Source organism: Lytechinus pictus, chromosome 16 (genome assembly GCF_037042905.1).
Source record: "Lytechinus pictus isolate F3 Inbred chromosome 16, Lp3.0, whole genome shotgun sequence".
Lineage (NCBI taxonomy): Eukaryota > Metazoa > Echinodermata > Echinoidea > Temnopleuroida > Toxopneustidae > Lytechinus > Lytechinus pictus.
Genome location: NC_087260.1, coordinates 13,049,643 through 13,070,360, shown reverse-complemented (window position 1 = coordinate 13,070,360; position 20,718 = coordinate 13,049,643). Strand labels below are relative to the sequence as shown.

The window sequence follows — 20,718 nt, the reverse complement described above, 5'->3', positions numbered from 1 at the left end:
TGTGTTTGGATTTATTCCAGAATTTTGTAATATAGGTTAAAATTTTGATCTAAAATATGCTACAAAATAAATATTTTCACCTGACAAAAGCTGCTATTTTCACACTTTATTTTTGTTTGAGCCCAAATGATTTTTATATCATGATAAAGCTGAATATGTATGCTTTGAAATGATATAGGTTTCAAAATAAGAATTGGTTTAATCGGGTCAAGATCACACTTTTCATTTGCCAAGTACATAAAGCAGTTTGAAAACAAGAATACTGCAATCTGATTGGTCAAAGAGACCACACAATGGCAAATTCCAACGGTCCCAGTGCCTGGGTTCGTGGGAAGGTCGCACTTCCCATATGGTAATCTCCTCAAATACCCCGCGCCTGTAGTTCTGTGAACCTTATCCAGCCAATCAGAACTCTGGATTTCATGCAAGTACAAAATTTCAGAAATCTCGTCTTGTACCTTGGTGGGAAAAGTGTGATCTTGACCCGATTAAAAGGTGCCGCATATCAAGAGTGGCATTGTGAGAAAGTACAGAAATTCAGCTTTATGGTGATAGAGATATTATTGAGGCTCAAAATAAAAAGTTTTGCACAATTTGCAAAAGAAAACAGGGGAAGAAAATTCAGTTTTGAGGCACATTTTCAGGCCAGAAATTTACTTATTTAACAAAATATTGTATACAAAATAAATGACCAATATGAAAGAGTAACTTTTACTCTATCTGATAGTGCAATAATATTTCATTTAACTTGAGGTTAAAACAGGTAAATTCTTAGAGAAAGAAAATCTCACGAATCACGAGATTTTGCAAGGAGGAGGATTCAGCCACGAGATGATTTGGATGAATCTGGCCTTTTTGCTCATTAGCATAGGGACCTGCGGTCTGACTGTATATTCTTTTGAATTGTGTTTTTCATTCACATCCACAAAAAAATGCGTCCACGAATGACTGGTATATTTCACAGTTTGCCAAGTACATTGTACAACATCCTCTAGTATGCATTCAAAGTAGAAATGCAGCAAATAACTTCATAGAGTGTTCCTTGATGTGCTATTCTAGTCACCTGGTCTATTCAATTTCTTCATCCCGCTATGTAAGGCATGCATACGTAATATCTTGCTTTGAAATCTACCTATCTTAATGAAAGAAATGAAAGGTCATTAGACCAAAATTGTCTCAGAAGTAACTACGAACTGGTCTATTGGGAGATCGTATGGCCGGGGGGGGGGGGGGGGCTCCCAGCCCCCTTCAGATCTCGCGCGATCGCGCCGAAAATTGGCATGGAGATTGTCTAGGATATAATCTACAAAATTCTGTATTAATTTATTTCATGCGAATTGCTATTACTTGATTATGATCATTTATGCGTAATTAGTATGCAAAATCTTGCTTTTTCCTCTAAACTCCCTAAATAAAGCTCCAAATGTTCTAAATTTTGGTGTAGAAACTGTTTGTGGTGTTCTTAGCAAATGTACCCGAAAAAATTGCGATATCAGATCACTATCTAATGTATTACACTGTTTTTGCAATTTCTTATGTATTTTGTTTGTTTTTGGACCTTTTGTTTTTCATTGGTTTTTTTCGATGAACTTTTGAGATCATAAACAACATAAGATAAATCCATTTAGGCCAGCATAACTAACAATAATCATACATTTATGATTTTTGTTTGAAAACATTATTTGCATTGACTTTGTACACGAAATCACGTATTTGATCTACTTTTAGTCTGACATACACTTACAAAATATTGCGTAATTTAGGAACTGCGTACCCGGGCATCGCAAAATTGGTCTCAAAAGATGCGCAAGACTTAAAAGACAAAGTCGGTGAGCCGCGCGGTCAAAAAATTTCGCACGGCGAAAATATTGCGTGAATTGTCGAGGGGCGAGCCCCCCCCCCGGCCTAGATAGGGTTAATTTGTAGATTGAAACCCTTGGGACAAGCTAGCTTCCGTGAAACAGGGAAAAAACCACCCAAAGTATCACACCAATGCAAATTGGCAGTTTATAATCACTCGCGTCGCGTGCGGGTTCGTAATCACTCGCGTTTTGAATTTTGTGCGATTTTTTTTTTAACGGTGTCTTCAATGGGACAGACATGCAGGGAAAATAAAATGAAATTTAAATTCGAGTTTCGTTTTAAGCCGGCAATTAAGTGCCTTAAAATAAAATGTACTCGACTACTGTTTTAACATAACAAACAAGCAAATCAGCCATGTGGCTCAACTAACTTAGAATAGATCCGGACTTCTACTGTGTCTTATACGAGGACTCCGAGTCGGAACTTGACATATCTGCCACATCGATATTACATCGTATCATTCCCATATTCGTACAATCGGCGCCTCATATGTAACGTGGGATCTAACTCAGCTCGACTCACGTTAGCTTGCTCCATGCTACCGATGCACGTCGTGTCCGACCGCGGCCGGGTCCGGCCGCCTTGGGGCCATTGCATGCAGGCATGTCCGCATATGGGAATGAAACGATGTAATATCGATGTGGCAGATATGGCAAGTTCCGACTCGGAGTCCTCGTATAAGACACAGTAGAAGTCCGGATCTATTCTAAGTTAGTTGAGCCACATGGCTGATTTGCTTGTTTGTTATGTTAAAACAGTAGTCGAGTACATCTTATTTAAGGCACTTGCCGGCTTAAAACGAAACTCGAATTTCAATTTCATTTTATTTTCCCAGCGCGTTTGTCCCATTGAAGACACCGTTAGAAAAAAAATCGCACCGAAATGAAAAAAAAATCGCCAAAAATAAAAAACGCGTGTGATTACCAACGCGACGCGAGTGATTACGAACGCGAGTGAATATAATAAGCCTGAATTTGGGAACGATCGGGAAAACAGTAACAAAGTTGAGCCTTTGAATGTTGAAATCATTAAAGGGGAATCCAGATTTGGCCATCAAATGTTGTGTAGGGAAGGAGAAAAATAAATTAAACAGAATGGTGAAAGTTTGAAAGAAATCGGACAAGCAATAAGAAAGTTATAGCTGTTTTAAAATTGAGATCACTAATACTATGTAGATTTCAAATTGGCAACTGGGGAAGTAAATTATGACAAGGGACAAGGACAACTTTCCCATAGGCCATGTACTTTATTATCAGGGATTTGTGGTTTTCTCCTAAGTACCCATTCCCTGGGACAGTAATCTAAATATAACCCAGGTAGTATATTGTTTTATGTCCTCATGAAAGAAAAATATAATTTGAAATAAAACTTTGAGGAAAAAATACATTTTAGCAATAATATGTATTTTAGTACATGAAAGAGTAGTCCTTGCCTTACATCACTATGACATCCCTTATGCGGCCAATTTGAAGTCTCCATGGGTATAGTGATTACCAAAATTTACAACTTTTAAAACTTCATAACTTTCTTGTTGTTTGTCCAATATTGTTCAAACTTTCACCTATCAACTTGTCCGATTTTTCTTTTCCTTATAAAAACAAGTTTACATTTGGGTTGGATTCCCCTTTAATGTAATGGACATCCTCATATTGGCAACGCCTTGTATGACGTCACACTTTTACAACTCCCCCATTTTTTTGGTACATATTATTTTCCTTAAATTGACACTTTTATGAAGTCTATCCTAGATCAGATACTCTGTTCATGTGAGACCATGTAATGGAGGCTCCCCAAAATATAGTGTAAGCAAAGAGTTTGTACTAACATTAGAATGAACGAAAAAAAAAGATGATTTGGGGACATATAGAAACTAAGGTAGAGTTGTCTATTTGTGACATCACGAGTCTCGGTCGCATTGCCGATGAAAGGATCCCAATAGCATTTATAGTGATCTCGACAATCAAGATCGATTCTCTAAATTTCCATAAGCTTTAGTGATTTTATTCTGCATTTTTTTTCTTTTCACACAATTTAATTTGTTCCAAATCCTCCATGCTCCTTTAATATAGATGTATTATGGGCGATATTGTATTTTTTTATTTTTATTTATCTTGTATATATTATAACTTAAACGATTCCTTAACCGTTCTTTTTCCTGATATCTTTGACGGATTTTCCTCAAACCTTCAGAAATATTTTAAATAATTTTTTCTGCTATTTTTACACCAAATTTTCTTCAGGGTGAGCTTCCCCTTTAAGGAAAATGTTTAAATAAGAAGTTCTACTTCCTTTTTTTCTTTCTTGCTCAAATACAATCATATTCAATTCATATTCTACTTCAATTCATATTCTGCTTCCTTTTTTTCTTGCTCAAATACAATCATATTCACAAGCCAAGATGACAAAGAGAAGACTCTATATATTGAATATTGACATTTTTATGATATTCCGTTCGTTGAGACCTGTGAGTAATGTATAATCCATAGGGTATCAAAAGAATTCAGTAAAATCCTTTTCACTTTTAGTCATTTTTGTGATTCCTCAATCCCATAGTCGTCGATGTATTTCAATCAACATAATTCTATTCCACGGTCAGATTTCACGTTCTGGTGAGCGTTTCTTGAAACAAAAAAGTAGGCCTTTAGTGATTTTCACTGATAATTTCACCCTGAACCAATTACATACAAAGATTTTAGAAGCTTTATAACAAATTACTGACCATTTGTTTCATGAACTTGTTATAAATGTATATTCATTTGTTTATACTCCAGGATTCTTTTCAGCTGGCTCCAACCTAGGAACGACGACGACTCTTCGGTGGCATTTCGGACCACGTTTTGGCTCCGTGAATTCCCTTGCCCTCATTGGAATATCGGCAGGGTCTACCCTCTTACCTCTCCTGACGGCCGAATTATTAAGAATCTACGGTATCAGCGGGACACTTCTTATACTTGGTGGCCTTCTCCTAAACGAGCTACCCATTGGCGCGGTCATGGTGCCACCTAGGAACCACTTCGTGCACGTTGCAACTCATTCGGACGAAGTTGATTGTGACACTAAAATGGCTGTCAATGGTGTATTTGGGGATAGTGACAAAGGGGGTGAGATTTACCATGTCGGAAATGGCGTCTACAATCTTGCTGAAAGCAAGAACGAAGTCGAAGTATCGATAGATCAAGAACAGTCGGCTACAAGTGCCAATTCGTGCCGAAGCTGTATGAAATCAACCAAGGACACGTTTGACTTCCGGATATTCCGAGAAGAGAAATATTTCACCGTCTTCATGCTTCCAGTGCTCATTCTTTCCGCTTTGGCCAATTATGGCTGGGTCCTCTTCGTGACGTCATACGCGATCTCGGTCGGCGTGGATTCATTCAAAGCTGCCTACCTCGCTGCCGTCGGCGCGTCCGGTGGCATGGCTTGCTGTGCGGTGCAGGCTATTATTTTTCACTGGCAGCCAAGGTGGAGCCCGCATGTTATGGCCTTGTTGTCTCTTAGCGCTGCAGTGACATTGATGATACAGACATTGAACTCTACCTTACATTCCCTGTTGATATGTTCTTTCGTCATTGGTGCCAGTTTGTACGGTTTATCTGTCGTGGTCGATGCCGTCGTAGCCGTTATAGTAGCACCGACAAATTTCCAAGCAGCTATTGCTTTCACCTTTGCCTTAGAAGGGATTGGTACATTGATCGCCGGACCATTCTCGGGTATGTCATATATACTTTCAGTCTCAATCTCTAAATATTGTTGTCAGTCAAGAATACCACCGCTTACATGGCATGTGGATAGACTTCTTATAATCAGAGATCCTCGTAACAGTCAAAACTTCTATCGAAAAGAAAGAGTAAGACATCATTTGTTTTTTTTTGCTTCAGCGGTCGTTTTTCTCTTTCAAAACGCAATTCAAATCAATCACTTCAAAGTGTTGACACTCCCCTTACTTGTCCATTTGCAGTATATTTGTCGGGTCAGTTATCAAGTACAAACCTAGTCATGGAACGGGTGAAAACATTTACATATTTTCAAAGGTTGCAAATTACATACAGAAATTTAATTATTGTATCATCATATTTTTTTTTCAATCCAGGATTTCTCTTCGACTACACCGGGAGTTTTGAGACGGTTTTCTTGGTTCTTGGAGGCATCGCTGCTCTTGCACACATTCTTGGTGTCCTTCTTATAATCACCAGACGATGTTCTAGACAGCATCACAAAGTGGCTGAACAACGTCTCTAATTACGAGAATACATGTGGATGAACTTTAAAAGTCAGCGCTTTAAAAGCTCCGTTAAACATTTGAAACGATTTTGCCCTATGATAATCTAATCTAACTCGCGAACTCTCCCGAGCCCAAGATGTTTTGTCTGTCTTTGGTCTGATTCAGTTCAGTCCCACGGGGTATGCGTGGTCTTGTGATTACGTACGCTAGTTGTGGTTAATTACAATGCTGTAATCGTTTGCCAAATACAATTGGCCTGGATATCGCTGCATATTTGTTTTTGATGGTGACGTGTATAGTCCGCATTTTAACCTTATATTACCGTGAATCGTCTCTGGGCTGTTAATAATAATATTTGAAATTTATATAGCGCATAGTAGTCAAAAGACTCTCTATGCGCTTAAAACCTTGTATCTCAGAATTGAAATATTTCGATAATAGTTCAGAATTAGCTTTATTTTAGAGTGACAACATGGCTTACAGCCTTCTTTTGCTTAGAAATAGTTCTTGACAGGTATCAAGATAATGTTTTCAGACAATGAGCTTCCTCACCATTGTCATACTTCTAAAATACAGCCTTCTTTTCTAAGCTGCCCTCAAAATTATCAAAGGTTTGATAAACATGTACGTGGTCTTACCAGCCCAATCAAGATATGCAAAGTATTACCAACTCTTATCTTATTCTATGTGGGTCTGGCATACAGGGGGCAATTATAGGTTTGAAGATTTTTTTTTCGGAAGAAATATTAATGCCAATAGTGCTGACATGGATGAGCACTTAGAACCCTTGATCATGGTTCCTTGCAATTTGTTTGTTTGGCTCTTACTTACCATTTACTGAGCAATATTCATTGATTTGTGAAACATAAGACCCCTGTTACACTGGAATTTCAATCTTGGGGCGCCCCGAGACTGGTTTCCAAAAGTTGACCTAAATTTTTGACACCGGATTAGAAACCTCCCCGAGACTGGTCTCGGGGCGCCCCGAGACATCTTAGGAAATCCGGTGTATTAGGGGCCGGTCTGAGTCTGTCTCATTTCTAAACTATCAATAACATGCAATAATAATATCCAGTGTGATACTGATATTAAACCAATTTCAAAATAATGATTCATGTTATTATTGTGTCTGTGGGTAGATTTTCATCAAATAGTTTTTCTATTTTAATTTGATATTTTATTGACCCGTCGGAAAATCTCATTAATGTAGCTTTTCTCAGACGTCTGATATGGTTAGAAATATTTTTTTCTATACTTTTTATTTCATAACGGACGATACTTTCCCCATCCTTTCTTTAAAACAATGTATTCATTAAACATCAAGTCGGACAGTATCAGTTGGATATCATCTTCCTCTGGTCTTAACATAGGAAACAAATCGAACACTATGCATTTGATTATTCTCGGAAGTATTTAATGGCATAACCATAACAATCTTCAGAAATTCAATCGAATGCTTGCCCTGATATGGATGCATATATAGTTCAATGCATAAGGAAATATTCCAAGAACGACACTTTGAAGTGTTGATTATAAAATACTAGTCATATCTATCCAAACATGTGACTTGTGAAATCCACTTTTGGACATTTGCCCGGTCCGGAGATTCTCGGTTTTCTGCGTTGTTGTTGAAAACTTTTTTTTTAATTTTCAATTTATATGTTATCCATTTGAAAGAAGAGATTTTACATGCAGAAGGGGCTTTGTCCGTTCGTATCAATGAAGAATGCCCCGCTCCCCCGGCCCTTGTTGGCCCAGTAGCCCATCTCGGGGCAGGTACCGCAGCTGGGGCAGTTGGGATAGCTCGACCATGTGCTGCACTTCTTGGATGGGCTGAAGTTGCAGCTTGAGGTGATGCTCTCGGTGTAAAGGTGGATAGCCCTCATGTGGTCGCACGCTTCAATGAGTGATGTACCCTCGCATCCTGGTTGACTTATCCCCTCGTTGGGGTAGAAATCCTGATGACCAAGCTGAAATAGAGGATTGGAATATATACTTCATAAGACTGGTCAAGCGATAATATTGATGCAACAAGTCGTCTTAATATCTTTGTGAACCTGGTGGATAAAATTGGGAAGTACTCTGTAACCACATGACAGACGCGCTGTATCAAATACTGGGTTACAATTGAGAAGGAATTATGGATTAAGCTGTTCATCATAAGTATTGTCATTGCCATGACCCAATCATTGTCGATATCATCAGGAGCATTAGTTCAATATTGATCATGTAATTGATCATCAGTTTTGTAATTTGAAAGCAGTTTTATTCTCAAAGTGCCATCAGCGCTGTCATTGTCACCACCCCCACCACCACTATAATTACCTCCGCTATCATCATCCTAATCCTATTTATTATCATCTTCGTCTTGATCATCATTATTACATGTATCACCATCATCATTATTATCTTCAACATCAACATCATCATCATCATCAACATCACCATGATCATCCTCATCATCGTCATCATCATCACCACCACCACCATCATCATCATCATCTTCACTATCACCATCACAACGCCATCATCATCACCGACACCCTTACCTGCTCCATGAGCCCTGCGCCGGTAGCCCCTCCATCTGAATGTATAGCGTCAACAAAAGATGCATCCGAAGGATCCAGCTTACATTCTATCTCGTAACCTACAAATTCTGGTCCTGCTGGGTCTAAACCTAAATAATACATGAGAGTAACGATGATGATTTAATTATCGGCTCACAAAGTTACCGTCACATCCGAATTCGACATTAACGATTCTTCGCCCGGGGACAAAGAACGAATTCAAGAATTCAGTATAGTATTGAAAATACAGGTCAAAACCATGTTAAATCGGACTGCAGAGTCTGAGTCGAAAATGGATCAGCTAACAAGTGAAGTAAGGATTCAAACCCGACGCCTCCGAAGTGAATGCTCAATTCCACCATCAAATCCGACACCGAAACGAAGGATGGTCTGTCCCGTAACATATATTTTTGGTCTAGAATAATGAGGGAGTTTTTCTTGCTCCGAGACGCACGACGGATTCAAGAACATAATAAATGTATTGAAAATGCCGTCGAATGACAATGAACAGCTGTGAGGTTTTGTCGGAAGTTGGTATACTGGAACAGCAGTTTCATCCTCGGTTTAGGAGCTGACGAAAAATTGCAAATATGTCGTTGGTCCAGGACGGAACTACCGTTTTGATTCACCAATTTTCGACAAAGACTTTGGTTGTTTACTGTCAAAAAATGCCTTTGACAATGCATTTTTCTTGAACCCGTCATGAACCGTGGAGCGAGTACTCCCAGGTTTTCTCCTCTATGATCGATTGCCCACCTGAAATTCTGCCGACACCAGACCTAGCCTCGCCAGCATACCCGGCGGTGTGCGCCCCCAGACTGTGCCCGATGATGTGCATGCTGCCGTAGGACGCCCCCATTGTTGACCTGAGTTTCTCTATGAGCTTTCCAATGTCTCGACCGACTACCCGGGTGTTGGCTCGGCTCTGGGCGTAGTTGAGACGCCCGGCACCCTCTTTCCAGTCCACCATTATAACATTGGTGTTCTATTCGAGGGAAACCATGGGAACACAGAATATATTTGTTTTGTTAGCAAAACTTTATCTCAGCTTGACCTGCATGTCCTCAGACCCTATACTTATTTTTACCATGAACTGTAGTTTACTGATTTATTAAGTTAGTTTCTAACTTATAAAATAAGTAAATAAATTAATCACAAAACAATTTAAAAGGGCGGGATCCCCGGCGCTCTTCTGTACTCGCCGCCATTTGTATTTCATTATGAAGATCATCGACGTAATTTTCATGTAGTTGTCAATCATCAGCCAGTCGCGCAGCACGTGCTCATCAGTACACTGCACTGCTTTTGGCTGCATCGGCATTGGCCCAGACATCTGCTGACGTCATTTCATACAGCATGAGGAGGCGGAGCCAACCTGCCAAGATCTTCGAACAGCAGACGAAGCATACGCGAACTGAGTTTGAGCATTCCGATCATTTCAACTGCGTGCGCATCAATTGTAACCACGATAGTATTGGTGTCCGCAGCGCGGACGTTTGTCTAACAGCGCCCTCTGAATTCGGGGATCGTGCACCTTTGAAATTATTTTGCCTTGAGCACATTTCTAAAAATTCATTCATTTACTCGTTAACCTACACAAGTATAAGAGTATTGAGTATAAGATGATGAAGAAGAAGAAGACGTTACGGTAGAAGAGGAAGAAGAGCAGGGAAAAGAAGAAGATGGAGAAGAATCCGCAGAAAAAGAAGAAGATGGAGACGAAGAAGAAGATAAGGATGAAGAAAAAGATGAAGATGAATCCGTACAAGAAGGAAAAGATGAAGAAAAAGAAGAAGGATATGACGAAAAGAATAATTTGTACCTCGGTCAAGAGGGCGTCCTTCATGTCCATAGCCCAGCCAGACGTGTACTCGTCCGTATATCCATGGATGACAAACTTCGTATCTCGGCTTGCCGAGAAAGACGATCTGGTGATCGAGGAAGAAGACGTACGGTCTAATTGCTGGCCGTAATTCCTGTTGTTGTTCGTGTACAGCCAGTACCTAATCACGATCGAATCGGGGCTTTCTGGACGGAAGTGATGGCAGATGGGGGCGCCATTGCCATACTCAAAGGTTCCAAGATCACCGTACGTCACAGAATCGGCTTTGCCATCTTCATGTAAATTTATCAAAATAAACGCATATAATATGTACAAAGTAGTAAGAAGCATGCAAATCACACAAAACTTGATTGAATTTTAAACTTTCCTCAGTTGGTCTAAGAACATTTGGCAATGGATAAATCCAATCTGTGTTTTTTTAAAACAAAATTCGATTGTATTTCTCATAGGCGTACTTTGAGAACGATGAACATTTAACCAATATAGTAAGTCCACTTATCTATAATTTGGTTAATAATGGGTGGGCATTTTTACCCATTTCATGTCGAGATCATGTCACCAAATCTTTTATCCGAAATCAATCAATTAATTAATTAGTCGCCAGTTGCTTCATTAAATGAGAAGAAACTATGTTTTCTTGTCATAAAGTGTTATTATTATCATAATAATAGTGTACATAATGTACATCCATACCTTGCCTTAGAAGAGTTATCTTCTAACATTTGCGCACTTCTCTTTCAACAAAGCTAATTGATAAGTGGGTTAACATGCATATTATGATTTTTTTACCTTTAATGAGGGCCAACGACACCAAAGCAGCTATAAAGAGGGAGGCTAACATCATCTCGACTTCTCCTGAGTTCTCGAGAACGCAAATGAATTATTCGATAGGCTTTAATAGGTTTTATGTAATCCCGATATATTGGAAAAGGGGGAAATTAGTATTTTTGGAAAATAGGGCGGGGCGAAGGTAGCGTTCCTTTCGATAATTGGTAAAACTATTTAATACAAAAAAGGAACGATGAGAGGCAGTTTCTTTAGGTTTGGCCATGGATTACCTGGTCGGATGTAAATCAGCAAAATTACAGTAAAAATTTACACAATGTAAAAACGATACTTGAATTTGTGGTAGAATGTGATGAAATCGAAATATAAACGATAGTCAATAATAGTGCTGCAAGTTCACGTGGTTATATCCCTGGTAATTAGAACATGAGAGATTTGGTTTCCAATGGGCTGGAAAAGATGTAGGCCCATCGTAGTTTGTAGCATTAATTAAATCTGCAATATTATACTTCTTACAATCATATAGGGGTAACTTTATCCCCAACACCCTTTCCAAGTATCATTCGTATGGGATCGTGACAGGTGTTACACTTATTTGTCCCTATATATATAAACCAGTTAGTTGGTTTTTAAGATTAGTTCAGAGAAAATAATCCGATTTTTAATTCAAGTATTCTTCATGGTTACTGGAAAGGAAGAACTGGAAAAGAGGCCCCTGTCCAATTCATTTTTTCATGACTTTGAAGGTACTCGATATATTGACAGCTAAAACAGTGAACATCCTGTCTAGCATATTTGTTTCATTTAAGAGTTGCAACCAAAGACCGTATAATATATGTTAATTTTGTCATCACGGCAACCATCACCGTACACGGCAGGGGGGGGGGGGGGTGCATTCCAGAAAATTTTGAATTCACTTTTAAGAATGCAAATGCAAAAGCACCCCGGTGCCCCAGTGACAAGCTTGGTCGCTTCGCTCCTGAGCAGTGTCGAGTTTCTTCGACAAATTCTGCGTTGGCTTAACAGACACGAGAGCGCTCAACAGCTAATCATAATCACGGTTCGAATAAAAGTTGCCATAGTCTGATAGTGTCAGAGTTACCCCAAACTGCAACTGTATGTTTAAAGGTCAAGTCCACCTCAGAAAAATGTTGATTCGAATCAATAGAGAAAAATCAGACAAGCACAATGCTGAAAATTTCATCAAAATCGGATGTAAAATAAGAAAGTTATGACATTTCAAAGTTTCGCTTATTTTTAACAAAATAGTTATATGAACGAGCCAGTTACATCCAATTGAGAGAGTCGATGATGTCTCTCACTCACTATTTCTTTTGTTTTTATTGTTTGAATTATACAATATTTCAATTTTTACGAATTTGACGATTAGGACCTCCTTGCCTGAACCACAAAATGTTAAAATAATGGAATTCCACGTGTTCAGGGAGGAATGAATCTTCATTTCACATGACAATGACAATAAAATCAAAATATTTCATATTTCATATAATGAAATACAAAAGAAATAGTGAGTGAGTGATGTCATCAGTTCTCTCATTTGCATACTGACCGAGATGTGCATATAACTGTTTTGTGAAATGAAGCGAAACTTTAAAATGTCATAACTTTCTTATTTTACATCCGATTTTGATGAATTTTTCAGTGTTATGCTTGTTGAATTTATCTCTTTTTATTCAAATCAAGTTTTTGTTGGGGTGGACTTGTCCTTTAACAGGCCTCTGGACACAGAACTTTCGTGCAAGTATGAAAATAGAAACAGATTGCAATTGTATCGAAGTCCGGCTAACTTAAAATTACCACCACATGTTCAGATAATCATCTTGTCATGTCTACAATCCTTGGAAAAGGATCAGATGACAAGGTCTTGGATCTCGTCATCTGAATTCATTATCAAAACGGGATGTAGACATAAACAAGATGATTATCTGAAAAGTTGGTGGCACTGTAAACTTCCTACCAAATACTCAACCTTTGACGTCGTACCTAGTGCATTCCTCCGCACATGTCATATTCAATCCGATTTCATTTCTGCCCTAATCTAGGTCCAGACTTTAGGCAAACAGTCTTTATTGCCGATCTAAGGAAGGAGTCAAACGATTTCCGCAATATTTAATGTATCCTAAACACTGCCAAATACAGGAGTATAATTTACGTATTAGAAATATAGGGCCCTTGCCATGACATGTATATCTGGGTGCAGTATTTCATGCCCGTTCTTACTTCTTACTTGCTTGCTCGTCTCTCTGCTCTTTTCTTTTCTCTTAGCCCTTTCTTTTTAAATTGTTTAGTCATATAGTTTTACAGGCGTATTCCGACACAGGCACCTGCTTTCTTGGTTTTTACGCCCTCTTCCATGTACACAAGTTACATATTGTATTTTACATCCACTATTTTGTACATTCATGATATTATTGATTCGTTTATTCTACATGAAAAACTGATGAAATGTCAATCGGAAGAAAATAAATGTTAAATTGAATTGAGTAAGGACCGTTGTCATGATTTTTGAGCTGCATGATCTGACACGTAGATTCCTAAATGGTATAGCGCCCCCTGTCGTGATATGACGAAGTCGGCCTGTTGATAATTTACTGTCTCAGTGATCATCTTCATAAACGAAGGGAAGGGATATGAAAGAGAGGGGGAAGGAGGGAAAGAAAGAGAAGATTGAGAGGGTGACGGGAGGAGAGAGAGGGGGAGGGGAGGATAAAGAGTGGGAGGGGTGATTTTGGTGGGGTTAGAGGTCTGGCCAAAGCACATGATTTCTTTTTATAATTACCTTTATGTAATTTATTGGAATACTTTCTTTTTATTATAATCAACAGCTTTAACTTGTATGATTTAGTTGAACACGCTAAGGTCTTGAAGCACCCATATGATCTAGTTTAACAATTAATATGTTAAACTAGATCATGTGGATGCCTTGAGGCAGTCGATTAAAAGAATTGGATTTTCCAATAGAAACACGGTCGCGTTGTGGCCCAGTGGATTAGTCTTCTGACTTTGAAACAGAGGGTCGTGGGTTCGAATCCCAGCCATGGAGTAATTTCCTTCAGCAAAAAAATTATCTATATTGTGCTGCACTCAACCCAGGTGAGGTGAATGGGTACCCGGCAGGATTAATTCCTTGAATGCACCGAGCGCTGAAAGGCAGCTCGAGCTAAAGCCGGGGTAATAATGATAAATAATGCGCCTCGGAATAGAATATTTCTAGATAGATGGCGCTATATAAATGCCTATTATTAATATTGTTATTATAAAATCGTGTCATATTTTATATTGCAAGTAATTGTATGTTCCGATTCACGTCAATACTTTGATCCTATTAAGGCAAGATAAATCGTTTCTATACAAGGGGTGCAGTGTGAAACATATATTAATCAAACTATAATATGTCAGAAAAAAATCATTAAATGCAATAAGTTTATCTTTCGACAAATAAATATATCATGTCATTCCTTCCATTCCTTATATTATTCATGAATATTCATTAGGTGGGCTGATGTCACATCCCCACTTTCCCCTTTACATGTTATTACATGAAATCATAATTGTTACATAAATGTGTAAATAATGTGTTTCCATTATGATGAATTAAGTTGCTGCAAGAAATAACCAATGCACTTAATCAGTTGTCCATCCCACTGTTTTAGTTCTTGGTAGAAAATTTTCGAATCAACCTAATAAAATACAAAAGAACAAGTGGGGATATGACATTATCATTTGCAATCGAGGTGGAAAATTTACCCGAATGTGTCACTTTCAGTTATAAATGTTTATAAAATGCGTCATAACAAAATATAATCCTTATTTTGTATCAAACTTTTTTTTCAGTAAGCCTCAGTGACTTTTTAAGGGCTAAGGAAACATGTAAAAGCAAGCCCTTTCGTTCATTTGAATTATGTTGCCATAGTAACACTTCACATATAATCCATTTATCACAATTGCACTTATCATACATTCGTCGCCCCCAATCTTTCGCCACCTTTACCGCTCTTAATATTTTACCTAGATGTCTCTTTCTCAAATCAGCTACCCTATTTCTACCTTTCCGTCCACCCTCTCTCTTCTCTCTCTCCTCCTTCTATCTCTCTGTCTCATGCCCCTATTATGTTTAAAAATTATTTTCCAGTATTTTCCTGACCGAAGAATTAGAAATAGACATATATAGCAGTTCATTGTGGTTTGTAATTGTTTTCATTAATGCAAATATATAGATATTCATTTTATTTTGATACCTCAAACAATTCGATGAAAAAAAATGAGGATAACATCCCGTATAAATCACCAGTTTGACCCATTTTCTTCGAAATGTTTAATTATAAATCCAGAAACGGTGAACAACGAGTGTTCATTATTTATTGATAAATTGTTTTCATCTGTCTACAATTAAGGCCTGGTCCGACTGGCCGACGGGCACAAAACGTATTCATAACTGATACAGCAGAAAAGGAAAATTTCGAGGCGGCTCCATCCATTGTCATCCGCTCCAGACAGTGGACAAAATGGGCGAACAATTAAAACACAGTGGACTGATGCTCGATGGATATAGAGCGTTTGTGGCACGTATTTCCGTTGTATCTCTGCATCCGTAAGTACAGTGGGACCAAGCCTTTAGTACCAAGGTTGAACTGTTGCCATACTCTAGCCCGGGGCGGACGCCACTGTCCGCTAGATTGATGCTACGAAATAACATTTTTTTTCTGCGACTAGGCATCGCAGAAGTATTTATTCATCCCAATTTCTTAAAGGACAAGTCCACCCCAACAAAAAGTAAAAATGAATAAATAAAATAAAGTAAGAAATTTCCAACAAGCATAACACTGAAAATTTCATCAAAATCGGATGTAAAATGAGAAAGTTATGACATTTTAAAGTTTCGCTTAATTTCACAAAACAGTTATATGCACATCATGGTCGGTATGCAAATGAGACTGACGTCACCCACTCATTGTCAATAGACATGTGAACCTAAATTTTATTCCTCCCTGAACTTAAGGAATTACCATTGTTTTAACAGTTTATTGTTAAAGTTAAAATGGTCCTTATTGTCAATTCTGTAAAAATTGAAATATTGTATTATTCAAACAATAAAGAAACAAAAGAAATACTGAGTGAGGGACATCATCACCTCTTTCATTTGCATAACACTGAGTTATGCATACAACTGTTTTGTGGAAAAAATAGGCGAAACTTTTCTCTATCAATTAAAATCAACAATTTTCTGGGGTGGACTTTGACCTTTAAGGAAAATAACGTCGTCATTAAACATCAAACTGCCAGACATGGCAAATAATTCCCGCGCACAAGAATTATATAAAAGTATCAAGGATACTAGTTGTCAGACTAAAGATGTTCAACATTTTTTTTTATTAACAACGTTTCCCTCCCAACTCATTATACTTTGTTACTTTTCCCACGTTTTTACAACAACAAAAAATTGTCTATTTTCTTTATCATGTTATGAATGCATAGCAGAAAACAGAATATATCAAGAATGATATATAATTAGTACTTGGTTTTTCTATTTCACTGTCAAAATAAGGACTCTTGTTTTGGGGTTGTCTGAACTCAAGAAAGATAAAATGTATTCATTGTCTGTCGATTGCAAAATAATATATAACAGATACCCCTGAAGAGGGTGTCTGTTGGGTCGTGTGGTCGAGTGGTTAGAGCATTGGACTCATAAACGCAAGGTTGTGAGTTCGAATCCCCACTCTACCATTGTCTCTACTTTAATGAAAAGCCCCAATATCTGTCGTCTATAAAGTCAGCCACTATGACTGATTAACCAAGAGGTAAAATGTTTCCTAGGTAATTGGTTATATACCAGCTTGGCGTTTACCAGCAAAAATGCTGTCCGAGTTCCTACGGGAGTTACCATAAACAGAAAAATAAATAGAAACAGAGGGCGTCAAAAGCAAATGATTTTAAAGAAAGAAAATACATTTCTCACACCACCACCCTTCGAACGCTGCGATTGCTTGGAATAGTCAATTGCGAACTTTGCGTGGAAGTATGAAATTATTGTAATGAATTAAGACCTTGTCATATTCCGCTGCTAATATTTGTCTATTTGCTAGACGGATGTAAGGACATTTTGTTACGCTTTGTCGAAAAAATGTATTAAAAATGTATATGAATTGTTGACCATGACATGTCATGATTTTAACATCTCTATAGCCTGCAGTCATTAGGAACCAAAACCACAACACCTTAATATCCCGCATTAACGTCTGATTTAACTGATTAATTAGAATGAATGATAGGTGAAAACAAGTCAATCACTTTGAAGGGCCAGGCCATCTCTTTATTGCATTTACCCTTGGACAAAACTGAATAATAAACCCGATGCCTTCCGGGCCCTGCAATATGTATAATCAACATGACCTTCATGACTTGGTTTGAGCATGGACCCTACTTTGAGTATAAAAAGTAGCAATGGTTATGAAATGTTTATATCATCATATCCTGTGATTGACATCTGACTCATTCATCTTCATGACGCAACTAGTGTGACGATTCACACAGTAAAAAAAATGTTGTTTAAACAAAATCATAAAACAATGTTTGCTATACGAACCTTACAGTATTTGTTTGATAGTTTAAAAAATAATGCCTAATTTAATGAGAATCAAATATAACAAATTGAACGATGTCATTTATTAGGATTTTAAACACTTGTTTAAACCGTTTAAACGACTACTGTAATATGCACATAGTAAACAACGTTGTATAGATATGATTAAATAATGTTTTTACTGTGCACTTCATGTCATTTGCATTTCATCTTCCGATCCGTTTAGATATGAAAACATACTTTCTCTGATCATTGAGATATTATCACATCAGCTACACAGTAGTGGACCCATCTGCCCCGCGCTGTCATGGTTGTCTTAATGAAAAATGCATTCCCACCGGCAGCACGAAATGTCCCCACATTTCCTTAAGTTGAAAAGAACAATGCCGTGATGATTTTTTTTTCTAACATAATAAAAAATGCAAATATTGTTGGTTGAAACCATTTCCTGATGTAGCCTAGCTGATTAACGTAAATGTGTCGACTGCGGCCTTCCGCAGAATAATTGTCAAATCAATGCAGCAGCGATCATAATCAATCAAGCTCGTGCTAAACGTCAAATAACTACCATGACTATATTTTGATATAGTTGAAGGATACTTGATGAGATACTGTACCCTATAAATGACATATATACTAAGGGATCTTCCAGGAATAAGAAGATTCCTTTTGACAGTTGTAATTTTATTTGACTACGAGTGCCTATTTTTTAGAACAAACCATCGTTGCGCTAAAACAAATGATGGAAATTAGAATCAAACTGAGGAAAATGACAGAATAATGACAAAGAGGGTGTATATGGAAAAAAATACACAGAAATAGATCCTTGCCTTATGAATAATGCAAAGCTTATCATGCAATAAATTGTATTTTATTCAAGGCAACTTTTTCAAAGAGTGTAGGTAGGGGAAAGGAAGTGTAAAATATTCGTTGCGCGTATTCGATAACATCATTTTGTTGGAGAGGCATTTTTATGCAGTGCAAAATTACCGATTAAATGCAAGAGAGCGAAGCGAGTGAAAACAGGAATTATAAGTCATGTACATCCCTATCATAGATTTTTTATTTAGTTTGATTATTATCAATTTCGTATAAGGCAATGCGGAGGTAGAAGTAAAACAACTTATACGAAATGTGATATTTATTCTATTAGGATGCGATGTTGAGCAGTATACTACCGGCACTTATAACTTTCACAAAGATGTGTTCAAAGAAATTATATCACGTAGATACTGTAGATACGCCACCATACAACGAACTGCAGACAGTGGCATGAATTGCCATCTTAAAAACCAACGTTGGAGAGATATAAGAATGTTAGAGTAAATCAAAATCGTGTGCACTTCATACTTTTCAAAGATAAACTTGAATGGGTATACTACCAACGCCTTTATTCATGAATATGATTGATGGCTTGAAATTAAAAATGAGCTAGTGGGATTTTTTGACGAAAAAAATAATGAAAAATAAAATATAAAAACACTAATAAAAAATTGGGAAATGAAAACAACAAGATATAAAAAGGATAGTCAAATATGAATGACCGAGAACGTGGAGGTCACACTACTTTTTCCTATTCGGAATTTGGGACAAAATGATCCCTTTGAAAAGATTAGATCATCTACTATAATTAGAGCTAAGTGCAGTCCAACATGTTGTAGGGGTCAATATTCATACATGTATGTGTAAAAGAAAATCGTAAATGGTCACATCCTGGTCATCATTACCCATTTCACACAAAATCAAAGTGTGTAGGCCTAAATGGTGTATGAATGAACTTTTTCAAAAGTGAACAGGAAACAAAGGAAGGGACGGGGGCGGTTATTTTTAGTTTGATCATTCAAGAAAGCTGCAACAGCAGAGGTTAACATCATAATGATGTACTACTTCACGATCTTCCTTTTATGATTAAGGGCGTATGTGGGTGCTGTGAAGTTGATAGGCAATTAGGTGCTACAAATCTCCTGTTCGTGTGTCCCCTCCAGCCGCTGGTTGTGTCCTCTGCGAGCAGATGGGTAAACAGGAAGGTGCGTGACACCTTGCCTTGCCGCCGATCTGACTGGCAGAATTATCGGATGATAACTTCTGCAGTGACCAGTCAACAAGCAGCGCCCTCTACGCTCAAGAAGTGACACTTTTTTTAATCGGTGTAGAAGATGTAAAAAAAATCATGGATAAATATATTATTCCCTAATATCATGAATGCCCTACGGCATGTACCTAAGGAGGTCTTGTGCTATTATATTGACTGAATTATTTGCATGGTTATCATTAAAGAGAGAGAAAAAAATTGCCTGCAAGACTTGGATAAATAACTTTTCGATCGATATCTCTTACATGATTATATATATTACTCGAAAAAAATGAAAAAAATATAACCAAGACGAACATTATTTTTAACGGAAAGGCTTCGCACTAAAAAAAAAAAGAGAGAGAGAGGGGGAGAGAGAGAGAGAGAGAGCATGTGTGTGTGGGAGAGTGTAGGTGCGAGGGTGTGTGTGTGTGCGTGTGTGTGTGAGAGAGAGAGAGCAGGGATATTGGTTTGGATTGGGTCAGGGTGGGTAAAGAGTTTGACTCAATGAAATGAAGAAAGAATGAGGAATATCGAAAAGAAAATTTCAATAAATCATTTGAAGACATCATAATTATAAAAGCCCATATTCCCCGCCCATGCAGACAGAATGAAATGAAAAGCGAACAACGAACGGAGAAGAATCTAAGATGGATTTGAATTGGGGAAATGGATCGAGTTTGAGAGATTGTGAACATTATGAAGGAAATGAATGTCAAGATCCTCTCCGCAAAATACGAGGAATTTACTACTTCTGATATATTG

The 20,718-nt window shown here is 37.7% G+C and overlaps 2 protein-coding genes across 6 annotated transcripts in view; one reads left to right on the top strand and one right to left on the bottom strand.

The window, feature by feature from the left end:
* LOC129279642 (monocarboxylate transporter 6-like) overlaps positions 1-7,193 on the top strand; it is a 28,050-nt gene extending 20,857 nt beyond the window's left edge. For all 5 annotated transcript variants that reach the window (XM_064111193.1, XM_054915742.2, XM_064111194.1 and 2 more), the window contains exons 5-6: positions 4,635-5,573; positions 5,954-7,193. In XM_064111193.1, the coding sequence (XP_063967263.1) occupies positions 4,635-5,573; positions 5,954-6,102 (1,088 nt within the window). In that variant the 3' untranslated portion in view covers positions 6,103-7,193. The remainder of the gene's footprint in view (positions 1-4,634; positions 5,574-5,953) is intronic.
* Positions 7,194-7,477: 284 nt separating this feature from the next.
* On the bottom strand, positions 7,478-11,780 carry LOC129278656 (pancreatic lipase-related protein 2-like). The gene is made up of 5 exons (XM_054914803.2): positions 11,285-11,780; positions 10,475-10,767; positions 9,409-9,637; positions 8,635-8,762; positions 7,478-8,055 (listed from the first exon to the last, which is right to left on the bottom strand). Exons 1-5 carry the CDS (start codon positions 11,337-11,339, stop codon positions 7,771-7,773), a joined length of 990 nt encoding a protein of 329 aa, XP_054770778.2. The 5' UTR covers positions 11,340-11,780; the 3' UTR covers positions 7,478-7,770.
* Between the last annotated feature and the right edge of the window lie 8,938 nt (positions 11,781-20,718).